Source organism: Onychomys torridus, chromosome 8 (assembly GCF_903995425.1).
Source record: "Onychomys torridus chromosome 8, mOncTor1.1, whole genome shotgun sequence".
Taxonomy (NCBI): Eukaryota; Metazoa; Chordata; class Mammalia; order Rodentia; family Cricetidae; genus Onychomys; species Onychomys torridus.
In genome coordinates this window covers 95,041,076-95,062,214 of record NC_050450.1, presented here as the reverse complement: position 1 = coordinate 95,062,214, position 21,139 = coordinate 95,041,076, and the positions used below count along the sequence as shown (strand labels likewise).

At 43.1% G+C, this 21,139-nt stretch overlaps 1 protein-coding gene across 10 annotated transcripts in view; it reads left to right on the top strand.

Moving 5' to 3' along the window:
* Window positions 1-21,139, top strand: part of Bptf (bromodomain PHD finger transcription factor) — a 109,228-nt gene that overhangs the window by 31,312 nt on the left and 56,777 nt on the right. For 5 of the 10 annotated variants that reach the window (XM_036197238.1, XM_036197235.1, XM_036197236.1 and 2 more), the window contains exons 3-6: window positions 6,314-6,537; window positions 9,412-9,621; window positions 10,142-10,330; window positions 18,337-18,525. In XM_036197238.1, coding sequence (XP_036053131.1) covers window positions 6,314-6,537; window positions 9,412-9,621; window positions 10,142-10,330; window positions 18,337-18,525 — 812 coding nt within the window. The remainder of the gene's footprint in view (window positions 1-6,313; window positions 6,538-9,411; window positions 9,622-10,141; window positions 10,331-18,336; window positions 18,526-21,139) is intronic. The other 5 variants (XM_036197242.1, XM_036197240.1, XM_036197239.1 and 2 more) reach the window with 3 other exon arrangements.

Genomic DNA, 21,139 nt, shown 5'->3' with positions numbered 1-21,139 from the left:
TCAGTGGATTTGTTGAGAGAAGAAACTAGAACCTGACCTGTGAGTCATTTGAAATCACAGTTGAGCTTCGTCAGTCAGTCCTCCTTCCCGTGCAGTCTAGGGAGGTGACCGTCTGGGAAGCACGCCTGGAATATGTACATTTGCTCTCAGGGCTTAGGCAAGAACTGTTTTCTCCCTGTTTTCTTTTGTCACCCTGTGTAGGGGACACTTGGCAGTGAGCACCCTTAGGGGGGCAGGGCCAGTTCCAGTGAGCTGGGAGAACTCACCGGCCTTGGAGGAACAAAGCTTCCACCAAAGCCAGGTAGACTCATTGTGGATCAATGCCTTTTTTTTTTTTTTTGTTCGTTTTTTTTGTTTTTGGAGACAGTTTCTCTGGGTAGTTTTGGTGCCTGTCCTAGATCTCGCTTTGTAGACCAGGCTGGGCTTGAACTCACAGAGATCTGCCTGCTCTGCCTCCCGAGTGCTGGCATCAAAGGCGTGTGCCACCACTGCCCGGCAGATCAGTGCTTATTTATACGGAAGAGAGGTCACTCTTGTCACTCTTAGAGTTAGGCCAGAGGTTTTGATTAGATAGACTGTCAGTAACCTCAGAGCACCCATGTGAACAGACACTGTGGCCTTGACAGCATCAGCAGTCCATGGTACAATATTTTACTGCTACGTTTGTGATGAATTTACTCTGCTTCCAGAAAGAAAAAAGCTAAATCAGTAAGAATACTATGTTTTTTTGATGAGCAGAATAAAAGATACTTGCCAGAACCCCGTTTTTAGAGAGGCTAACAGCGTATTCTCCTGGAGAAATAACCAAAGGAGTGAGGATGCGGAGCCGGAGGGGTTTGTGCATGCGTGGCTGGAAAAAAGGAAGTGTAGTAGAAGCGTAGCGTAGCTGCTGTGAGCGTTTGAAGGCTTTGTGCGGAGGAAGTGTCAGAGCTCACATGCTGCTCGCAGCAGATGCAGAGCTAACTGGTGGGATTACTGCAGCTTTGAGTCATCATTGCATTATAAGTAAGGACTTACTCAGAGTGGTGGCATGCACCTTTCATCCCAGCTCTCAGGCAGAGGCAGGTGGCTCTCTAAGTTCGAGACCAGCCTGGTCTACAGAGAGAATTCCCGGACAGCCAGGACTACACAGAGAAACCCTGTCTCTACAAACCAAACAATTATCACTAAAAGCAGCTGAGTGTAGGGTGGACTTCTGCCTGAAGCAGTTAGTGTGTTGTAGAGGGGAAATTCCACAGAGGCCAGAAGAGAGTCTACATAGCTGTCAGTTGGTAGGGTTCCTTTCAGGAGGTGGTGGCTTCCTTGGGGAAATTGACAGAATGGGAGCTGGACAGATAGAAGCACAGTGGCCAAGAGCGCTTGCTGCACAGAGGGAAAAATTTGCTTCCTAGCACCAGGTACTCAGAGCCTCCTGTGTCTCCAGCTCCAGGGGATGGGATGCAGTCTTCTGGCCTTCACAGGTGTACATACACACACGCACACGCACACGCACACGCACACGCACACACTACATAAATAAAATTAAAGAATGGACAGGATGTCCACTTAGTTAAATTTCTTCCTATTACACCATCTTATTTTCATAATTGTTTACCACTCTAGTTGTCAGTGTGAACCTGGGAGAGTGGAACCTGAAAATGAGGCAGACCAATCTCTCATGCAGTAGCCAGCTTTCTTCAGGATTAGACAATTTATACTCTTGAGGGCTGAGAGTCACATGAGTAAAATATCCAATCACAAAGATAAGCCTCATGTGGTGGGTAAGTGGCACATAGCAAAAACATGTGTTCCCAAAGGGGCTTATAAACAAATGACAATAGTCAGTTGTAATTAATAATCTGGAGTAAACTCACTCCTACCCAATACACCTGGGAGGGCCACAAAAGCACATTCCAAGAACAATTCCGCATTTTTGAAAAATCTAAGGTCACAAGACTAGTCTTGTTTTCTTGGAGTTTTCTCATAAGCACTCAGAATTCCCCTCCTCACAAGAACCATTTTTGGACTATGTTCTGACACATAATGAAGCCTTATACTCCCCAAGTGTGCTTTCTATCCCCCAAACTTAATTCTTAAAAAAATTACATCTATTTATTTTGTATCTGTGTCTGTCTGCCTCTGCCTCCCGTTTGCTGGGATTAAAGGCGTGCGCCACCACTGCCTGGCATCCGCCTGGTGTGTTTAAGAGTTTTTAATAATCTTCCTGCTGCTGAACTTGGGACTCAGTCCCTGGCCATCTTTGCAGCCGCTTCTGGGGCTGTCCTGCACCTAAGACAGGAAGATGGTGGCTGTAAAGATGATAAAGAGCTCTGGAGTAGGTCAGTTCTAGGCTCCACATTGTTACAAAAATGGAAAGTGTGTGCTGGGACAGACAGACTCTGAAGCTGATCAGATAGGCAAAGCCAAATGGTTATCCTTGCCATCAGCTGGCCAGCTATGAGGAAATCTGAAATAGAGAATACTATGCCATGTTGGCCAAACTGGTGTCCATCACTACAATGGCAATAATATTGAATTGGGCACAGCATATGGAAAATATTACAGAGTATAGTATGCACACTGATTATCATTGACCAAATGATTCTGATTACTAGAAACATGCCCAAACAAACTGGTGAAAAGTAAACCAGGCCAGGCGGTGGTGGCACATGCCTTTAATCCCAGCACTAGGGAGGCAGAGCCAGGCGGGTCTCGTGAGTTTGAGGCTAGCCTGGTCTACAGAGCAAGATCCAGGACAGGCACCAAAACTACATGGAGAAACCCTGTCTCGAAACAAACAAACAAACAAACAAACTAACTAACTAACTAACAACAACAAAAAAAAAGAAAAGTAAACCAGGAAAGTTTTTCTTTAGCGAAACTTTGCCAGAACTCATTTTAAAAAAGAAAAAAGAAATCTGGGCGGTGGTGGCACATGCTTTTAATCACAGCGCTCAAGGCACAGGTAGGCGGATCTCTATGAGTTCAAGGTCAGCCTGGTCTACAGAGCAAGTTCCAGGACAGCCAGGGCTGCACAGAGAAACCCTGTCTGGCGGGTTGGGGGAGAACTTAGTAGAAGTATCTATTGGAGCAAAATGAAGAGTAGATTTTTAAAAGTTTTGTGTTTGCTGGGTTGGGGATTTAGCTCAGTGGTAGAGTGCTTGTCTGGCAAGCACAAGGCCCTGGGTTCGATCCTCAGCTCAAAAAAAAAAGGTTTTGTGTTTAGGGAGCTGGGGCGGTGGCTCAATGTGAAACACTTGTTGCCTAAGCTGGAGGCCCTGACCTGAGTTCAGATCCCAGCGCCCAAGAGCCACGCTTGACTCTTTGTGCTGTAGCCTGTGCACTGTGGGCAGTGACAAGAAAGTCACTGGGGTTCCAGGTTCAGTTGCGAGCTCCTGTCTCAGCAGATAAGGTGGAGCACATGGCTCAGAGTGCCTAACATTCACCTGGAGCCTCTGCACACAAGAGGATGCACATGCTTGCACCCATGTTTGCACATACGCCAAAAGAAGGAAAAATTGTGTGCATGTTAAAAAACATGTTTGGTAATTGATTAATATACTCCCTTCAGAATTACTGAATGATACATTTCTGAAATTCCTCTAAGTTTCTTCTGCCTTTATAATAATAATATTTTAATACCTTCAAGTCCTGTAGTGGCCTAATGGCAGTGGCTGTTTCCTGACCATACAAGTAAGGCACATAGGTGGCTTGGAGAGAGTTTGTCACTGCCATGCCATCTATCTCAAGGGACCGAGCCCACTCCAAGCCAGATCTCTTACAGTTAGTGACACTGAGCTCTCTACACTGATTGACATTCCTAGACCCAGGTCTGTGTGTGTGTGTGTGTGTGTGTGTGTGTGTGTGTGTGTGTGTGTCTCCATCTCCCCGTCTGTCTGTCCGTCCATGTGGGTGTATGCACATATTTATTTGTGTTGATGTCCTCCTCTGTTACACTGTACCTTATCTCTCACTGAATTTGGAGCTAGCTAGCAAGCCCTCGGTACCACTTTCCTCACACCCTCATCCCTCCTTCCTCCAACCGAGAGGCTCTAGACCTACCACACCTGGCCTAGAATCTCAGACATGTGTAGGTGTGTACACATGCTCATGGAGGCCTAAGATTGATGTCAGGAATCTTCCTTCATCTCTGTCCACTTTACTCTTTGAAGTATCATCTCAGTCAAATCCGGAGGTCCGTGATAGAGCTAGCTTCTAGTCTCCTTAGCCAGTTCATGTCAAGGCTCCCTTTCACTTTTGGGATAGAGTTACAGGCAGGCCCCCATACCCATCAGAACTCTCTGGTTTGTGAGTCAGGTACTTTAATAACTAATCCATCTCCCAACCCCTAGGTCTTTTCATAGAGCTCAATTCTTTCAGGCCTATCACTTTCCAATTGAGCACACAAGAAAATGCGATTCTTGTGTACCTCGTGTATTCTGCTGAGTTCCTTTTGAATGGGAGAAATATACTTCATGAGGTATAATCCTCTTTTTTTGGGGGGTTGTTTATCAGGTGTTTTGTTTGTTTTTAATTTTTTGTGACAGTCTCATATAGCCCAGACTGGCCTCAAACTCATGTATGTATAGCTGGCTCTACTTCCCAAGTGCTGGTATAACAGGTGTGTCCCACCACTGCCAGCATTATGGGATGCATTTTTTTTCTTTTCTTTTTTCGTTTTTTGTTTTTTTGAGACAGGGTTTCTCTGTGTTGCTTTAGTGCCTGTCCTGGAACTCGCTCTGTAGACCAGGCTGGCCTCGAACTACAGAGATCCGCCTAGCTCTGCCTCCTAAGTGCTTGAATTAAAGGCATGTGGCCAGGATGCATACCACTTGCTTGAGGTGGGAATGTGCCTTGTTTTTTCAGTTAGTGACCATCTCCATTGAAGTTTCCAGTTCCCTTAGATATGATGGAATCTCAGGAAAGTTGGCAGGAAAGGAAGTTGTCTCCTCCCATTTGAGCTTTGATTGTATTTAAGAAGAAAGAAGAGCTAGGTGTTCATACACACCCTCAGTCCTAGCACTGGGAGCCAGAGGCAGTGAGTTCAAGGCCAACCTGGTCTACCTGGCAAATTCCAGGTCAATCAGGAATACACATTGTGACCCTGTTTTAAAAATAAGTTGGGGCTGGAGAGAAGATTCATCGGTTAAGAGCAACTGCTGCTTTTTCAGAGGACCTCAGTTCAGTTCTCAGCATCCACATGGCAGCTCACAGCAGTCAGTAGCTCCAGTTCCAGGGGATCCAGTGTCCTCTTCTAGCCTCTTTGGACACTGCATGCATGTGGTACAATTACACACTGTCTTAGTTTGGGTTTCTTTTGCTGTGAAGAGACACCAATTAATTGAGGGGCTCGCTTACAGTTTCAGAGGTTCAGTCAGTTATTGTCATGGTGGGGAGCATGACACCATGTAGGCAGAGGTGGTGCTGGAGCTGAGACTGCTACATCTTGCAGGCAACAGGAAATCAACTGACTCACCGGGAGTATATGAAACCTCAAAGCCCGTCCCCACAATGACACACTTCCTCCTATAACACATAAGGCCATACCCACTCCAACAAAGCCACACCTCCTAATAACCCCTATGGGATTATGGGGGACAGTTATATTCAAACACACACACACACACACACACCATATACATAAAAATAAAATCATTGGCCGGGCGGTGGTGGTGCACGCCTTTAATCCCAGCACTTGGGAGGCAGAGCCAGGAGGATCTCTGTGAGTTTGAGGCCAGCCGGGTCTACAAAGCAAGTTCTAGGAAAAGCGCAAAGCTACAGAGAGAAAACCCTGTCTCGAAAAACCAAAAATAAATAAAAATAAAAATAAAATCATCTCTGAAAAGAAAAAGGAGATAGATGATTGACTGTTCCGTTGTTGAATCTGGGATGATTCTGACAAGGCCCTGAATTTAGTAAAGCCTCCCATCATGGTGGTAGTGCTTCTAGACCGTGCAACAGTGTGGATGTGCTTGCCCTTGTGGTTTCCCAAGCTTTGAGACTTCTGAAGGCTCAGGGTTAGGAGTCTCAGCAGGCTGCTGCAGTAGAGTTGCTTGAGGTCTGGGTGGTCCTTGGCCAAGCTCTCGGAGCATGGCTCTGGATGTTAGCATCATGTTTCTGTTACCTGTTTAGGTGTTTGCAAGTGACTCTCTACTCACTAATACTGAAAATGTTTGTCCCAAGAAGCAGGAGCTTAGAGATCCAAGTAATTAGAGACTGTTTAGGTGAAACAAGAGCACTCAAGCATCAGCATGTGGTCTTCATGTCACACAGTTGAACTTGTTGGGTAAGTGCTGCCGTGTCTAATGTCTTCCCCTCGCTGATTTCACAACAGAGAAGAAGATACAGAAAATGAAAACGAAAAGAAAGTTTGGTACTACAGTACAAAGGTCCAGCTTGCAGAATTAATAGACTGTCTAGACAAAGATTACTGGGAAGCAGAACTATGCAAGATTCTAGAAGAGACCCGAGAAGAGATGCACCAGCACATGGACGTAACAGAAGACCTGACCAACAAAGCCCGGGGCAGCAACAAATCCTTTCTAGCGGCAGCTAATGGTGAGGGGTGTTCTTGCTTGATTGTTGTGAAATTTGAGACAAGCTCTGTGTAAAACATTCTGGAACTTGAAAATGTGTTAATATGTTCAACTTACGTTTGCTTTGACTCTGTATGTCATTTTTTCTACAGTGATCCTATCCATGCTAACGCAAATTAGGGTGCTGTGCATTTTAGTGTTTTATTTCCTGCCTTGGTCATTGATTGTACCCCTTGTCCCCCAAAATCATTTATTTCTTGTTTATAACTCAGGCTAGGTTCAATTATTATATAGCCCAAGTTGGCCTTGAACTCGTGATCCTTCTGCCTCAGCCATCAGAATGTTGGCACTGTGGGGCGTATTCCACCTTTCTTAGTTCATTTGTACCCTCCTCACTCTGTTCCTTCCATACTGTAGACAACCTTAGAGGACATTTTGTTTATTTCAGCCAGATAACCCGCACCCCCACACAGAACCACACAGACACACTTCTTGTTTCTGTGTCCTCAGCTTTAGACAGCATCTTTTAGACAACTGTCTTGAGTGCCCTCAAAAGGTGCTTTTAGCTTGTTAGTGCCCGAGATTGTAGGCTAGACAGGTACTCTATTACTGAGGGGCACCCTCAGTCCCTTGTAGGGTTTTTCTGATTGTGGAAAGTGGTCTAGATAACCATAGTTTAAAAAATAAGACAAGTGAAGGTGTAGAATCCTGAAGGAAGAAAATACAAACAGGGACTGCCAAACCTGGAGAGGAACATTGTGTTCCTTTGTCTTAAACTTTGCTTGTTTCCCGTGAGGATTTGGTTTAGTAATTCTGAAACTGCTTTTCCATGGCCATCCTTGAATCAACCACTGGATTCTCTGTGAAGAACATAGCCGGTTTCTCATTATGAGAAATTGTAAAATAAGCCTGGGAACAGTGATGCAGTGAACCAAAGACATATCTGCCTACATCCAGGAAGATACAGGAATCATAGGGATAGGGATTAGGGTGCAAGCATTTTCTATTGTTATGAGACCAAGATTGTATGGCTTCCAAATATCTTCTAATCATGAAAAGAACTAAGATTTGGGTATAGTGACACACGCCATAATTCTAGCACTTTGGACACAGAGGCAAGTAAATCTCCATGAGTTCAAGGCCATCCTTGTCTACAGAGTGAGTTCCATGACAGCCAGAACTGCATAGTGAGAATCTGTCTCTGAGGGGGAAAAGAAGAAAAAAAGAAACAAGATTCTTAGCCGAAATGGTCGATTGTAGAGCATGGGCAGAAAGAATAGAGGTTACCTGGAAAATCTTGAAATGTTGGATTGTAGGGATGTGTTGAATTGGTGGATGGATACGACATATGAAGTGGACCAAGAACTCTGAAAAAAGTTCTCAAAGGTCAAGTGATGGAACAGTTTAATGATATTTAGAGAGTGGTATGGTGGCACATGCCTGTAATCTCAGCTTTTGGTGGGTAAAGGTGGGCGAAGTTCAAAGGCAAGGCCTGGAGAGATGGCTCAGCCATGAAGAGCGAATGTTGTTCTGGCAGAGGACCCAGGTTCATTCCCAGAGCCCTCATTGTGGCTTGCAACCATTCACAACTCCAGTTCTTATGCCCTCTTCTGACCTCTAAGGGCACCGAGCACACATGGTGTACATGCATACACGCAGGCAAAACACAGACACACATAAAAGGAGATGAGTGAATTGTTGTTGTTGTTTCTCAAGACAGGGTTTCCCTGTGTAGCCCTGGCTGTCCTGAACTTGTTCTGTAGACCAGGCTGGCCTCAGACTCAGAGATTTGCCTGTCTCTGCCTCTAATGGCATTCATCACCATCTCTTAAAATGAATAAATTAAAAAAATTAAGTTCAAGGCCAGCCTCAGACACAGTACTGTGTTTGAATCTAGTCTGGGCCTCATGACATTCTGCTTTCAGCAAACAAACAAACAAACAATCAAACATGAAAAGGTACTTAAATTGGTAGATGTGATAGCACATCCTAGCTGACCAGGATGCTGAGGCAGGAGGTTTGTAAATTTCAGCCCAGTCTGGGCCTCATAATAATCCATCCCAAAAGTTGTATTTTATTGTAACACAGCATCTGGCTAGTATCCATGAGTCCATACTGGTTTCCCTTATGCTGGTACCGTGCCATGCTGTCACCCTGACCGAGCTGGAAGAGGGTATGCCCTTAGTTAGGCCCTTAGTGGCTTTCTGAGTAGTTATGAGGCCTGAGAAAGTGTTTCCATATGGGGCTTTCTGCTCATTTGACACGGGAGGAAGCAGGCTCAGGGAGCAGCGTCACCTCAGATCTATACTGGCTTCCAGGTCTGTTTTTGATCATTGCACTGTGCTGTATAGACTGAGTCTGTGTCAGTTTGGAGTGTCTGTCTCATGGCAAGGCATGTGACAGTGATGTCCAACAGGTCTCACTTAAAATAATTTATTTAACTTTATTTTATGTGCATTGGTGTGAAGGTGTCAGACCCCCTGTTACTGGAGTTACAGGCAGTTGTGAGTTCCCAAGTGGATGCTGTGAATTGAACCCGAGGTCTCTAGGAGAGCAAACAGTGCTCCTAACTGCTGAGCCACCTCTCTAGCTCCTCAGAACTCAGAATTTTTTTTGTTTTGTTTTTTGTTTTTTGTTTTTGTGTGTGTGTGTGTGTTTGTTTGTTTTTGTTTTGTTTTTTGAGACAAGGTCTCATGTAGCCCTGGCTGTCCCAGAACCTGCTCTGTTGACCAAGCTGGCTTTGTACTAGAGATCCACCTGCCTCTGACCCCTGAGTGCTTGGATTAAAGGTGTACGCCACCAAGTCCAGCAAACATTAAAATTCCTAAGTGGCATTTGTTAGTGATTTTATATTTGATTATGGGAAGAAAACAATTATATCTGTTTTTCATTATAGAAGAAATTTTGGACTCTTTAAGAATCAAAAGAGGGGAAGATATTGATTGTGACCCAAGCCCAGAAGAAACAGAAAAAGACAAGAATGAGGTTGAAGCTGACAACCCCAAAGATGCTGAGAAGAGCAAGGAGGAGTCGGAAGACCAGTCCCTTGAGAAGGACAGGGATGACAAAGTCTTGGGTGAAGAACCTGGGCAAGGAAAACCTGAGGGTAAAAGATTTACTTGGTTTAAAAGAAATATTTTATTAATGCTATTTGTTTGAAACCTCCAATTTTGCTTGCAAAATAGAAATGGAAATTTTTAGGGCAAACAGCTATTTTTGATTTCTAAAGATATTTAAGAGAGTCTTTCCCATGTAACATCACAGCCATTGGAATGAGTTTTATGTATTGATGGATTTGCAATAATGTAATACTTATATTCCCTAAGAAGTTGGCATCCTTTGAAATTTGTTGATGAAAAATTACTTTTTTATACCAGAATATATACTTTGGTATGTAATCAAATATGTTCTTAAAAAATATTAAGACATTCTTAATATCTTATTCTTTATCTTTGGATGACCCATTGCAAAGCTATCGCAGAGTCTGAATTGCTTTAAAATGGCCATCAATGAGAAGCAGGTTTTTTTGGTGATTGATGACTTTTAGTAGTTGATTAAATGTGGCCACTTGTCCAAAAGCAATTTTAAAGCATATCTTTAAAGTTTTGTTGTGCGTTTTGCTGTAGAGCCAACAGAAGTTGGGGAGAGAGGTAACTCTGTGCCAGCAAAGCTTGGGGACAGCACAGCTAAGGCTTCTCCAGAAGAGACTAGTCCCTGTGAAGGGAGGAGCCCCGAGGGCTGTCTCTCAGAAACCCATGAGAGCAGCAACATGGCAGAGAAGAAGGTGGCTTCTGAGCTCCCCCCGGATGTACCAGGTACAGAGGGCAATGTACCAGTGCCTCTGTAATGGGGGGATCCTTCCCTTTGCAGTAAAAGCTGCATGTCACCTGGAACCTGAGAGTCTGCATTCATTCATGCTGCTTGCTCACAGTGCCATCCTGATCGCTAAACTGTCACCTAACATTGGTGTTTGGCAGATGGTCTTGCAGTTAGTGCCTGGAACTCCCTTAGTCCTCATGCTTGTGTTTTGTAGATGGATTTGTATGCCTGGTCACCAGACCCTCCTGGCAGAGATGTGATTTGAGTTACTCACATAGTAATGCCTGTCTCCATGTTGAATGACATGGCCCTTCTGGCTCTGTATTATACTAACACATTAATTTTCTGTTTGCATGTGCTCATGTAGTGCTACATGTCAGATCATAATATTAGCAGAGACTCCATCATCACCAACATTTTTACAAGGTGCATTGATATATTAACCAGTAATTCTAACTTTAACCTTTTTAACATGGAAATTTTACTTGGAGTAAGTTGTCATACTAAGAATGTGTAATTAATGAAGAAATCCAAAGTTATTTTTATTACAGCAACGTGTGTGTGTGTGTGTGTGTGTGTGTGTGTGTGTGTGTGTGTGTTATCACATACATATATAAGCCTGATGATTAAAATCAGAAAATAAACATCAGTAATATCACAAAAAGTAAGTCATAGTTGTAGTAGCCCTTAAAGGTTCTTTTCTGTATCTGTAAAAACACTGCTGTCTCTGAACTTTGAGTTCTGTTACTGCTGTCTGTCAGTTGTACCGACTGTGGTAGAAGCACTGCTGTTTAGAAGATGTGCAGTCTAGGCCTTGTGCCCATAAATCAGTGCCAGCCAACCCTCTAAGGGCCTCCAGGTTTCTGATTGGAATATGAAGGATTTTAGTAGCTTTGCTGGGAACTCCCACAAAAGCTTAGGTTGTGTACAGGCCCCACATGAACCCCAGCTGTCAGCAGGACATCTGACACAATTGACAATGTGGGGAGGCAGGGCTCGTTAAGACGTAGGAAATCTGGGAACTGTAGTCCAATGAAGCAGAGAGCAGTTGCCTGGGTGTTGTGGTTCAGTTTGTAGTCTGTCTCAGTGCTGGTGAGGTAGGCAGAAACTCACAGCCTTGTATGTAGTGAGCTCCAGGCTAGTCAGGTTACGAAGTGACGAAGTGAGACCCTGCTTCAAAACACAAAAAGTTAAAAAAAAAAAAAAAAAAAAGAATCCTTTAGTCCAGAAAACTCTAGGTTTAGCAGTTGGAAATCTAATATTCCTCAAGTATGTGGGGCACTGAACTGGAGAGCCAGTAGGGGTTAGACTTGCTGGAATGTGAAGTCAGTCATAGAAGTAAAAGCTAGAGTGGGGTATTGAATATTAACAACTTTTCTAAAATTACAGTTGTTTAGAAAATAGAGCTGTCAGTGAGACAGGTATTTCCCAGGGAGGGTTTCCTCAAGGGCCTATGGGCACAGAGGTCTGTGATTTCATTCTCCAACTGAGTACTTCTAGGTTTTGGTCAGTTTTAGTCACATTTTCACATGTTCAGGGCTAAAAGTTTTGAAGGGTGAGTACTATTGCTGAAATACTGTGGAAACAACTTGCAAGTTTGTTAGTTTTTTTTAAAAAAGATTTATTTATTATTATGTACACAATGTTCTGTCTGCACATATCCCTGCAGGCCAGAAGAGGGCGCCAGATCTCATGACAGGTGGTTGTGAGCCACCATGTGGGTGCTGGGAATTGAACTCAGGACCTTTGGAAGAGTAAGCAGTGCTCTTAACCTCTGAGCCATCACCCTAGCCCCAACAAGTTTGTTAGTTTTTAATTAAGTCTTTGTCCCTTTAGATAGATCAGCACTTAATGTAGATCTTAGATGTACTAGGGCTTCAGGCTTGACATAGCCTACATGTTTTTAACCAACTTTGGTGGAGTTTGATCTGTTAGATCCTTTAGTCTAGTCTTTGCATGCTGTTTCAGATTATCTTACACTTGTTTATTGTGTGTGGGCCAGTGTGGGTGAACATGTGCACATGCGCATACACACCCATGTAATGCCAAATGTAGAGCTCCAAGGACAACTTTCTGGAGTCATTTTTTTCCTTCCTGGGAATTGAACACAGGTCCTCAGGCTTGGCAGCAAGCACCTTTACCTTCTGAGCCATCTTGCCACCCTTCACTTTGTGTTTTTATCAAGTAGTTAATATTGTAATAAGTTTCGGGCTCAGTAGTCTGGTGGGAATACATCCATGACCAAAGTAGAATGGAGTTTGATGACTGCTTTCTGGTGAGCAGCAGTCCGGTTCTGACCTCCAGGGAGGATGTCCTGCTGTCTCCTGTGGCTCTGCTTCTCTTTGTTCTTACTTGTCCAGCAAGTAATTGTATTACTGTTCTGTGCCTTGGGAGGGCTCTGTATGTTTTGTGAAGCCCTCAAACCAATCCCTGTTCTCACTGTTGACCTCCCTCTGGTCAGTGGATGAGGGGGTTGTTAAGAGATTTGGGGGGTTGGGAATTTAGCTCAGTGGTAGAGCGCTTGCCTTGCAAGCACAAGGCCCTGGGTTCGGTCCTCAGCTCCAAAAAAAACAATAGAGAGATTTGGGGTTGGAGGATTACTCCAGGCAGATTGAAAATAGCAGCCCTGTAGGGAACATTTCACTTAGTTTTCTTTTCTAAACTTACAGAATATTTAGACACAGCATTTCTTGATTAAAGCCTTTGATACAATAATACTATCAGATTGAGTGGAGAGATGTTCTGGGTGGGCTGGACTTGAAGTAGTAGGTGATGGGTATTTACAGACAGACACCCAGGGAATGGCCTGCCAGGATATTGACTGCTCTGCCTTCTAATGCCCTCACTGCACTGGCTTTTTGTTTGTTCTTCTAATTTTTACAATTCTTTTATTTCATGTGTACAAGTCTTTTGCCTGCACGTATGTCTGTGTATCGTGAGTGTGACTGGTACCCGAGGAGGTCAGAAGAGGATATCGGAACTGGTGTTTCAGCTGGGTGTGAGCCACCAAGTGCTCTTAACAGCTGAGCTGCCTTCCCAGCCTCTGATTTTCCTTTAAGAAGAGGTAAAAGGGAAAAATGTGAATCATACGTACAATATAATTTTTAACATCTAATTTTGTTTGTTGAGACAGGGTCTTACTATATACTCTTCATGGCCTGGAACTTGCTCTTATTCACAGAATCTGTCCACCTCTAGCTCGCAAGAGCTAGGATTAAAGGCATGGATCTCCATGTCTAGCTGGTATCTGATTTAAAAAAAAATTTTTTTTTAAAGATTTATTTATTTATTACGTACACAGAAGAGGGTGCCAGATCTCATTACATATGGTTGTGAGCCACCATGTGGGTGCTGGGAATTGAACTCAAGACCTCTGGAAGAGCAGTCAGTGCTCTTAACCTCTGAGCCATCTCTCCAGGCCCTTAAAATTTTTTTTATTCTTAATAAAATACAAAAAAAGCAAAAATACCCAATGTTGTGTATAGTGTCATTGTATGTTGTCACCGTATTGTATAGATGTACCACGATTACTTTATCCTTTTTATTGATTTATGTCCTTTTATGTGTATCTGCAAGTGCCTGTGTGTGTGCACCTTGTGAACTCAGGCCAGAAGGTAGAAGAGCCGAAATTGCAGGCCATTGCTAGCCATCATGTGGGCGGTGAGACCCCAAACTCAGATCCTCTGCAAAAACAAGTGTACTTAACTACTGTGCCTACTCTCCAGCTTTTGATGGTAGTTATTAAATAGTTCCCAGTGTAGGGCCATCGTAAGTAAAGTCTCTGAGGCTTTCCAAAGGCTTGTGCAAGCTGTCCCGACAGTGGGAGAACTCAGTTACTGTCCATCATTGCCGTTAAGTGGGGCCGACACTGTCAATCATTCTTTCCCTTTTGGGCAAGAGTAGAGGGGAGCCTTCCAGTTGGCGTGTGGGGGGATTGTATTGTGGTTTGTACCTCTAGTTACCAGGTGACTGGGGACACTGTGTGTGTGTGTGTGTGTGTGTGTGTGTGTGTGTGTGTGTGTGTGCGCACTCACACAGGTCATTTGGTTCTCCTCTTTAATGAAGTGCCTCTCATTTCTTTGTACACTTTCTGTTTGTGTGTGTTGTTGGAGAGCATAAGTCTTTTTCCCTTAAGGCTGTCTTCACTAAAACAAAAGTTTCAGTTGTTTGTTTGAATGTCCAATACATAGTCCTTGATTAGGTGCAGCTTGGTCGTGATTCTTTTTTTTCTTCTGTTACTGTATCTAGGTTTGTAATATTTTGGCTAAGGTTTTGCATCTACTTTCATAATTGAGATTAGCTTATATTTTCCTCTGACATCCTTATCTATCTCTAGTAATGAGATTATTTTATCTTCATCAAAATAATCTTGGGGGCTGGTGAGATGGCTCAGAGCATAAAAGCACTTGCCATACAAACTTAAGTTCAAGTCCAAGAACCTGTGGTGGAAAGAAGTAACCAGCTCCTGAAAGTTGTCGTCTGAACTCAGCATGTGTCTTGTGGCACATACATGGCCTACACACACACACCCCACACACTAATAATCAATACATTTTAACAGTAATAGTAATCTTGAGCTTGAGAGACAGTTCATCCATTGAAAGAACCTGAGTTCTTGCCCCAGAATCTATAAATCTCTAAATGATGGTGGATAATCTCAGTGCTGGGAAGACTGGCCAGTCAGTCTGGCTTTCTTACAGAGTCCCATGCCAGTGAGAAACTATTTTAGAGATCATTCCAGGGCTGGCCTGACCAGATGAGTTCCTTCTCCAGAACTCACATAGAATTAAAGGAGGGAGTGGCTCTGTGAAGTTATTTTCTGTCTCTGCACCCAGCTATTGCATGCTTTTCTCCAGCTTGTTAACCTCTGATCTTCCTTATTTCTTCCCCTTTATTTTCTTTGCTTCTGAAGTTGGGGCTCTGATGGCCTCAGTGTGTCCGTCCATGTAGATGGAACCATCTTGTTAAATGAGAAACACAGCCAATTGCAGAGTTAAAAGCCAAGAGGTCAGAGCAATCGCTGAGAGCTGAAAACCTTACCCTTCACTGCTTCTGCTGTCTTTCCTCTCTGTAAGCGCCTACTTCCTGTGTCCTGTCTTTTATATAGACTTTCTGTTCTGCCTTCTCATTGGTTGTAAACTCAGCCACATGACCTCCTCATCACTGTCTGTCTGTACAGACCTCCAGGTCTTCTATAGTTGGTATTGAGATTAAAGGCGTGTGTCGCCATGCTGGTTGTATCCTTGAACATAGAGATCCGTCTGGCTCTGCCTCACAGGGATTAAAGGCGTGCGCCACCACTGCCCAGCTTCTGTTATGGCTTGCTCTGACCCCAAGGCAACTTTATTAATATATGAATAAAATCACATTTCAGTAAAAATAAAATATCACCACACGTCCCTCTGCAGGACTAGTTGCTGGTTTGCTGTCCTGTCACCTAGAACTAATCAGTTTTGAGTGTAATAGATGTGGGACCCTGGACCTGTGGTCACGAGGCAAACACTCTGCCACTGAGTTATATTCCCAGTGTGAGTTTGACATTGATTATGTCTCATTTACACTTGATGAAAACACACGCATTTGTTGTTGGGGACAGCATTAGACAGTTAAGTCAAATTTTTGAATTGTATTGTTCTAATTGAAGTCTCTTCTTCCCCTTCATTGTAAGATGTTTAAAAGTATTTGCAACTATTTGCTATGGAAGTGCCTTTCTGTCTTGTTCGTCTGTTTTGTCGTACTGGGGATTGAGCCCAGGAGCTTATCATGCTAGGCAAGTGCTTACCACTGAGCTACCCTGAGCTTCTCTCTTAAGTTTTTTCAGTTCATTTTTACCAGGTATATCCAAATTTTTATTTTCTTTTGAATTAATATTTTAGTCATTTTGAAGTTTATTATATTTAAAAATATTTCCAAGCTATACTACCTTTCTTCTGTTTGGCATTTCTTTTCTTTCTTTCTTTTTTTAAAATAGTAATTTATTTATTCATTTATTTGATTTTTATTATGTATGCAGTATTCTGTCTGCATCATGCCTGCAGGCCAGAAGAGGGCACCAGATCTCATTACAGATGGTTGTGAGCCCCCATATGGTTATTGGGAATTGAACTCAGGACGTCTGGAAGAACAGGCAGTGCTTTTAACCTCTGAGCCATCTCTCCAGCCCTCTTGTGCGTGCATGCATGCGTGCGTTGATATAAGTGCAGTGCCCATGGAAACCAAAAGAGGGCATCAGATCTCTGGAGCCAGAGTTAGAGGCAATTGTCAGCCAGCTGATATGGATGCCAAGGATGAGACTCAGGTCCTCTGCAAGAGCAGTGAGTGCGCCAAGCCTCTGAGCTGTGTCTGAAGCCCCTGCAGTAGAAAAATTGTAACATGAATATGTATTTATCTACTTCATCATTTATTGATTTGCTGTGGGGTAAGGTGTGCCGTGCATGTTAGTAGAGCTCAGAGGACAACTTGTGGGAGTTCGTTTCTCTCTCTCTCTACCATGTGGTTCCTGAGGATGGAACTCACATAGTCAGGCTGGACAGGAAGCACCTTTACCAGCTGAGCCCGCTTGCCAGGCCTTAATATGAAAATTTAATCTAAAAATGTAACTATTTTCAACATTTTCCTTGGCATAACATCTCAACAGAGAGCAGTATCACTTTCAGGGAGTTTGGTAAAAGGAAAAATGACAGATTTAGGCTGAAAAACAAAGGATTTGAATATTAAAGTAGACAAATGCCATGGTAACCAACATATTGGGTGCAGTCAGAGATCCACAGTATTTCATGTGGGTCAGATGAAAGAAGGCTAGATTTAAAGTTGGGTGTTGTTGTTTTGAAAGACAGCATTATTTGTATTTACTATAAGCATCTGGATTTAGTGTCCGGAATTTGGCAAATATGAGTAGCAGATAATACTGACATCATTTCTGTAAGGCTTTTTCTGTTATGGTTTCGTTTGGGGTTGTTTTATTTGGGGTGGGAGTTGAGACAGGGTCTCTCTGTGTAGCTCTGGCTGTCCTGGAACTTGCTCTGTAGACCAGGCTGGCTTCAGACTTAGAGAGATCCACCTGCCTCTGCCTCCCAAGTGCTGGGATTAAAGGCATGTGCCACCACCGCCTGGCTGCCCTTCTGTTCTGTTAGGTTGTTTGTTGGAGCCTAAGTTGGCCTCCTACTCAGACAGTCTTCCTGTCTCAGCCTCTTGGGATTACATGTGTGAGCACAGCTTCAGCTTGTGTTCTCTTGCCTTGAATGAAGTGGTCATGTTCCCATATGTTGAAAGACAACTTTCATTCCTTGTGATTATTCCTGTGTTCTCTGTTCGCTGTGCTGTGGCACCCATCCCATTGGGTCCAATCAGAGGTCTAAAGCATTCCATGGGGGCATCGTTTCCTTATTCATCACCGCAGTTCATGTAGTCGGTGTGACCCAGTGTCAGTTGTTTGCACTTAGTGTGATCAAAAGAGTACTGTGTGGGGACGAGGGTGCTGACAGACTTTCTTCCTGGTACCAATTTCTGTACTGTTAGGAACTGAACTGCTAGTGATGCTGTGAATTACTCAGAAAAGGTGAGCACACTTAGAAAGCCTTATGTAAAGAATCTCTTTAATTCCATTTCTAATAGAGATCTTTGAAAACTCTTGAAATGCGAGAATATAAGCTTCATGTTTTGGGCGCTTTCTCTCAAAACCACTTCTTCCATATCTGATGTGCCCTGAGTTGTGTGCATTAGTTGTGTTGGTTGTTTTTCTTTGGCTCTGGACTATTGGAAGTTATCTGCTTTGTGCCAGATGATGATAAAGAGCCTGTGAGCTGATAGACAGGATTGTAAGGACGCATAGCGCAGTGCTTACCAGTGTCTTCTCACACAGTACACTTCACACTCCTCCATGACCAGCTTTGCTGCCTAATGTGCAGCATCGGGATGAAGTCCTACACCCATTAAGTGCTTTTCTGACGTTTGGATTTTATTGTGATTTTCAATGTAAAAATCAGATATTTTATTTTTCTAGAAGACTCTAACAAGACATGTGACAGCAGTAACACTAGCGCTACCACTGCCTCCATCCAGCCTAATCTGGAAACCAGTAACAGCAGCAGTGAACTCAGTTCCTCCCAGAGTGACTCTGCTAAGGCAGCCGATGACCCTGACCTTGGAGAGAGAGACTCCCGCACACCTGTCTCTGGTCAAGAAGAGACAGGTAAGAGCACCTCATCCACTCGGGAGAGTTTCCCTTTTCTTCTTCTTCTTCTTTTTAAACATTTTCAATTTTTAAATCAAAGTTAGTGGGTTAGAAAGAATTAGTGTTTTGTTTTGTTTTTGTTTTTATTTTTAATCAACGTGAGCTCACTGCTTCTGCTTTACAAAACATCCTGTAAGAGGAGAAAATAGAAGCCTTTTTATTCTCCTGAAATAGACCCACCATCAGTATTTTGTATTTTCCATTATGTTCATATCTGTATGTTGACATTTTTTTTGTTTTCTTTCTTTTTTTTCTTTTTCTTTTTTTAAATATAGAAACAGGATCATTCTGCATGTGTTATTGTCTTGTTTTTTCCTTTTCCACTCAGTGACACATGGTAGGGCTCTTCCTGTTAGAGTTAAACCATTGTTTTTAGCTGCGGCATGGTGTTTGGCCGTCACCATGGTGGTGCTTTCTACCGGCCTCCACAAGTGTCTCTGTACTCTGCGAGTATTTCTGGCAGTGTAGGAACAGTGAGGAGATGACTGGCTGGGCAAATGGTAGGTACCTCTCCCAGATAATAGTAACTATTGCTTAATTAATCACCCAAAGGGGACAACCCTACTAATTTCCAAACTTGTATGTTTCCCTATTTGCACACTTAAATATAAAACCATTTATCTTTTTGCCAGTGGTAAGAAGGTATTTCATGGGAATAATTGCATATCTCTGCCTATGAATGTGGTTGCTTCTTTTCATGTGTTTAATAATCTGTGTTTTGATGATTACTGTTTTAGCTCACTTTTTCCTATAGAATTTTGATATATTTGCATACATTTTTGGATTGCCTTATGTATTGTGGTCATTAATATCTGCTTCATATATGTGCTTATATATTACTTTCTTGTGCTTAATTCTCTATTGTCTGAAATTTTTACATTTTTACGTCGTTAAATTTCATCTCTTTCTGCAGGGTTTCTGTGGGTTGTTTTGGTTTGTTTTTAAGGAAGACATTCTTATGAAAATAAATATATTTACAGTAATTTCTCAAAAGTCTGTAGCAGTGTTTTAAATTTATCTTGAGTATAATTTCAAATGTGACATAAGGTTGGAGATGTGTTTTACTTAGGATTTTTTCAATTGTAAGTGACCAGACCATCTTAAAATAGTACAAATGTAGAGGGAATTTAATTAGCTTATAAAATTGGGAAGTCCAAGTTCTTCTGACTCGTAAGTGGGCCCAGTGGTATAACAACTGCTCTGTCTTTCTCTCTCTTTCTCCCTTTCAACCAACTTAATTTTGTGTGATAATTCCATTCTCTCCTAATACAGACAGGCTTTTCCAAGTTGCAGGTAAGATGGCACCAGCAATTTGTTTTCATGTCTTTCCAAGGTCTGTGGCCCAAAGACAAAGCCCCTACTCCTGCTCCAAATCAAAAGTCTTTGAGGAAGGAATTTGAGTGGCTTATCTTGGATCATATTGTTCCACACCTGTGGCCAGGGCAGGCAAGGTATTATTGACGGCTCCAACAAAAGTATATGATTGAAATGGGGTAGGAATGATTTTCCAAAGAGCAAGGCTGGTTTAAAGATAGGACCCAGCAGGTCGCTGCAGTTCCATCCTTTGGTAGGTCAGCACAGCATGGTCACTCATGTCTGTTCCCATATATCCATTCACAATGTCTCTGCCTCACGTGGTGCATTGCTTCACGTGGTGCATAGATCTCACCCTCACCTGAAAATTTTCAAAAACCCTTAGCCCACAATTGTACCCAATAACTGTAATTATATTTTAGGCCCCGCCTAAGATTTCTGTGTGCTGTGCATTAAGTTTGACAGGTTTGAGTGTATCTTATCTTAGTTTATAACCCATATGAAATTCTGACTTTAGCTGTTTTTACATTATTGTCCTGATAATGGAGGGTCTATTTTGGCAGATTTGGCATGTGAAAAGCATGTGAGAGGTTCTGGGGGCCATTCTCTAGTTTCTGCTGGCTTTACACAGTATGGGTTGTTGGGAATTGCTGTTGGCTGAACAATCGTACACAGCAATTTGGCAGAATTGGAGAGTTGTCTACCCTCACTCCCTATGTCAGTATAACATTCCCTTATAGATTTGGAGGCATTCCCACTAGTTCCTAATACTTAGGAACTTGCTTCAAGATCCGTGGACAGGAGCCCTTCTGCTTCGTCACTTCGTTTGGTGGGCCGGTAGCCTTTGCCCTTGCCTGTGCTCACCAGAGGGGCTGGTTCAGAGCAGATGCTTGTTTTGCCACCAGGCTACCTGTCTAGATTGACTTTTTAATGACAGCAGTGTGGCCTTGGCAGAGTGTGTTCCATGGGGACCTCTGCTTGCCCTTCAGTGCTGACCCTTGCAGATGAACTTGCTCCTCCTCGCTTGCATTTTTGCTAAACTAGCAAATGCAGAAGCTTGATTCTGAGTAGCATTGAATTGCAGCTGTACACTGAGGCTTTCAGAAAGCCCTTGCTATTTCTCTGTTTTCAGCAAGTTCAGCCTAAACCAGACAGCATCTGTAAAGTCTATTGCAGGATGTAATAAGTGGTCCCAAGAGTTTAGCGCCTTGGCGTTAAAGCTCCAGCACATGTAGGCTAAGAACAGATAGCAGTGTCC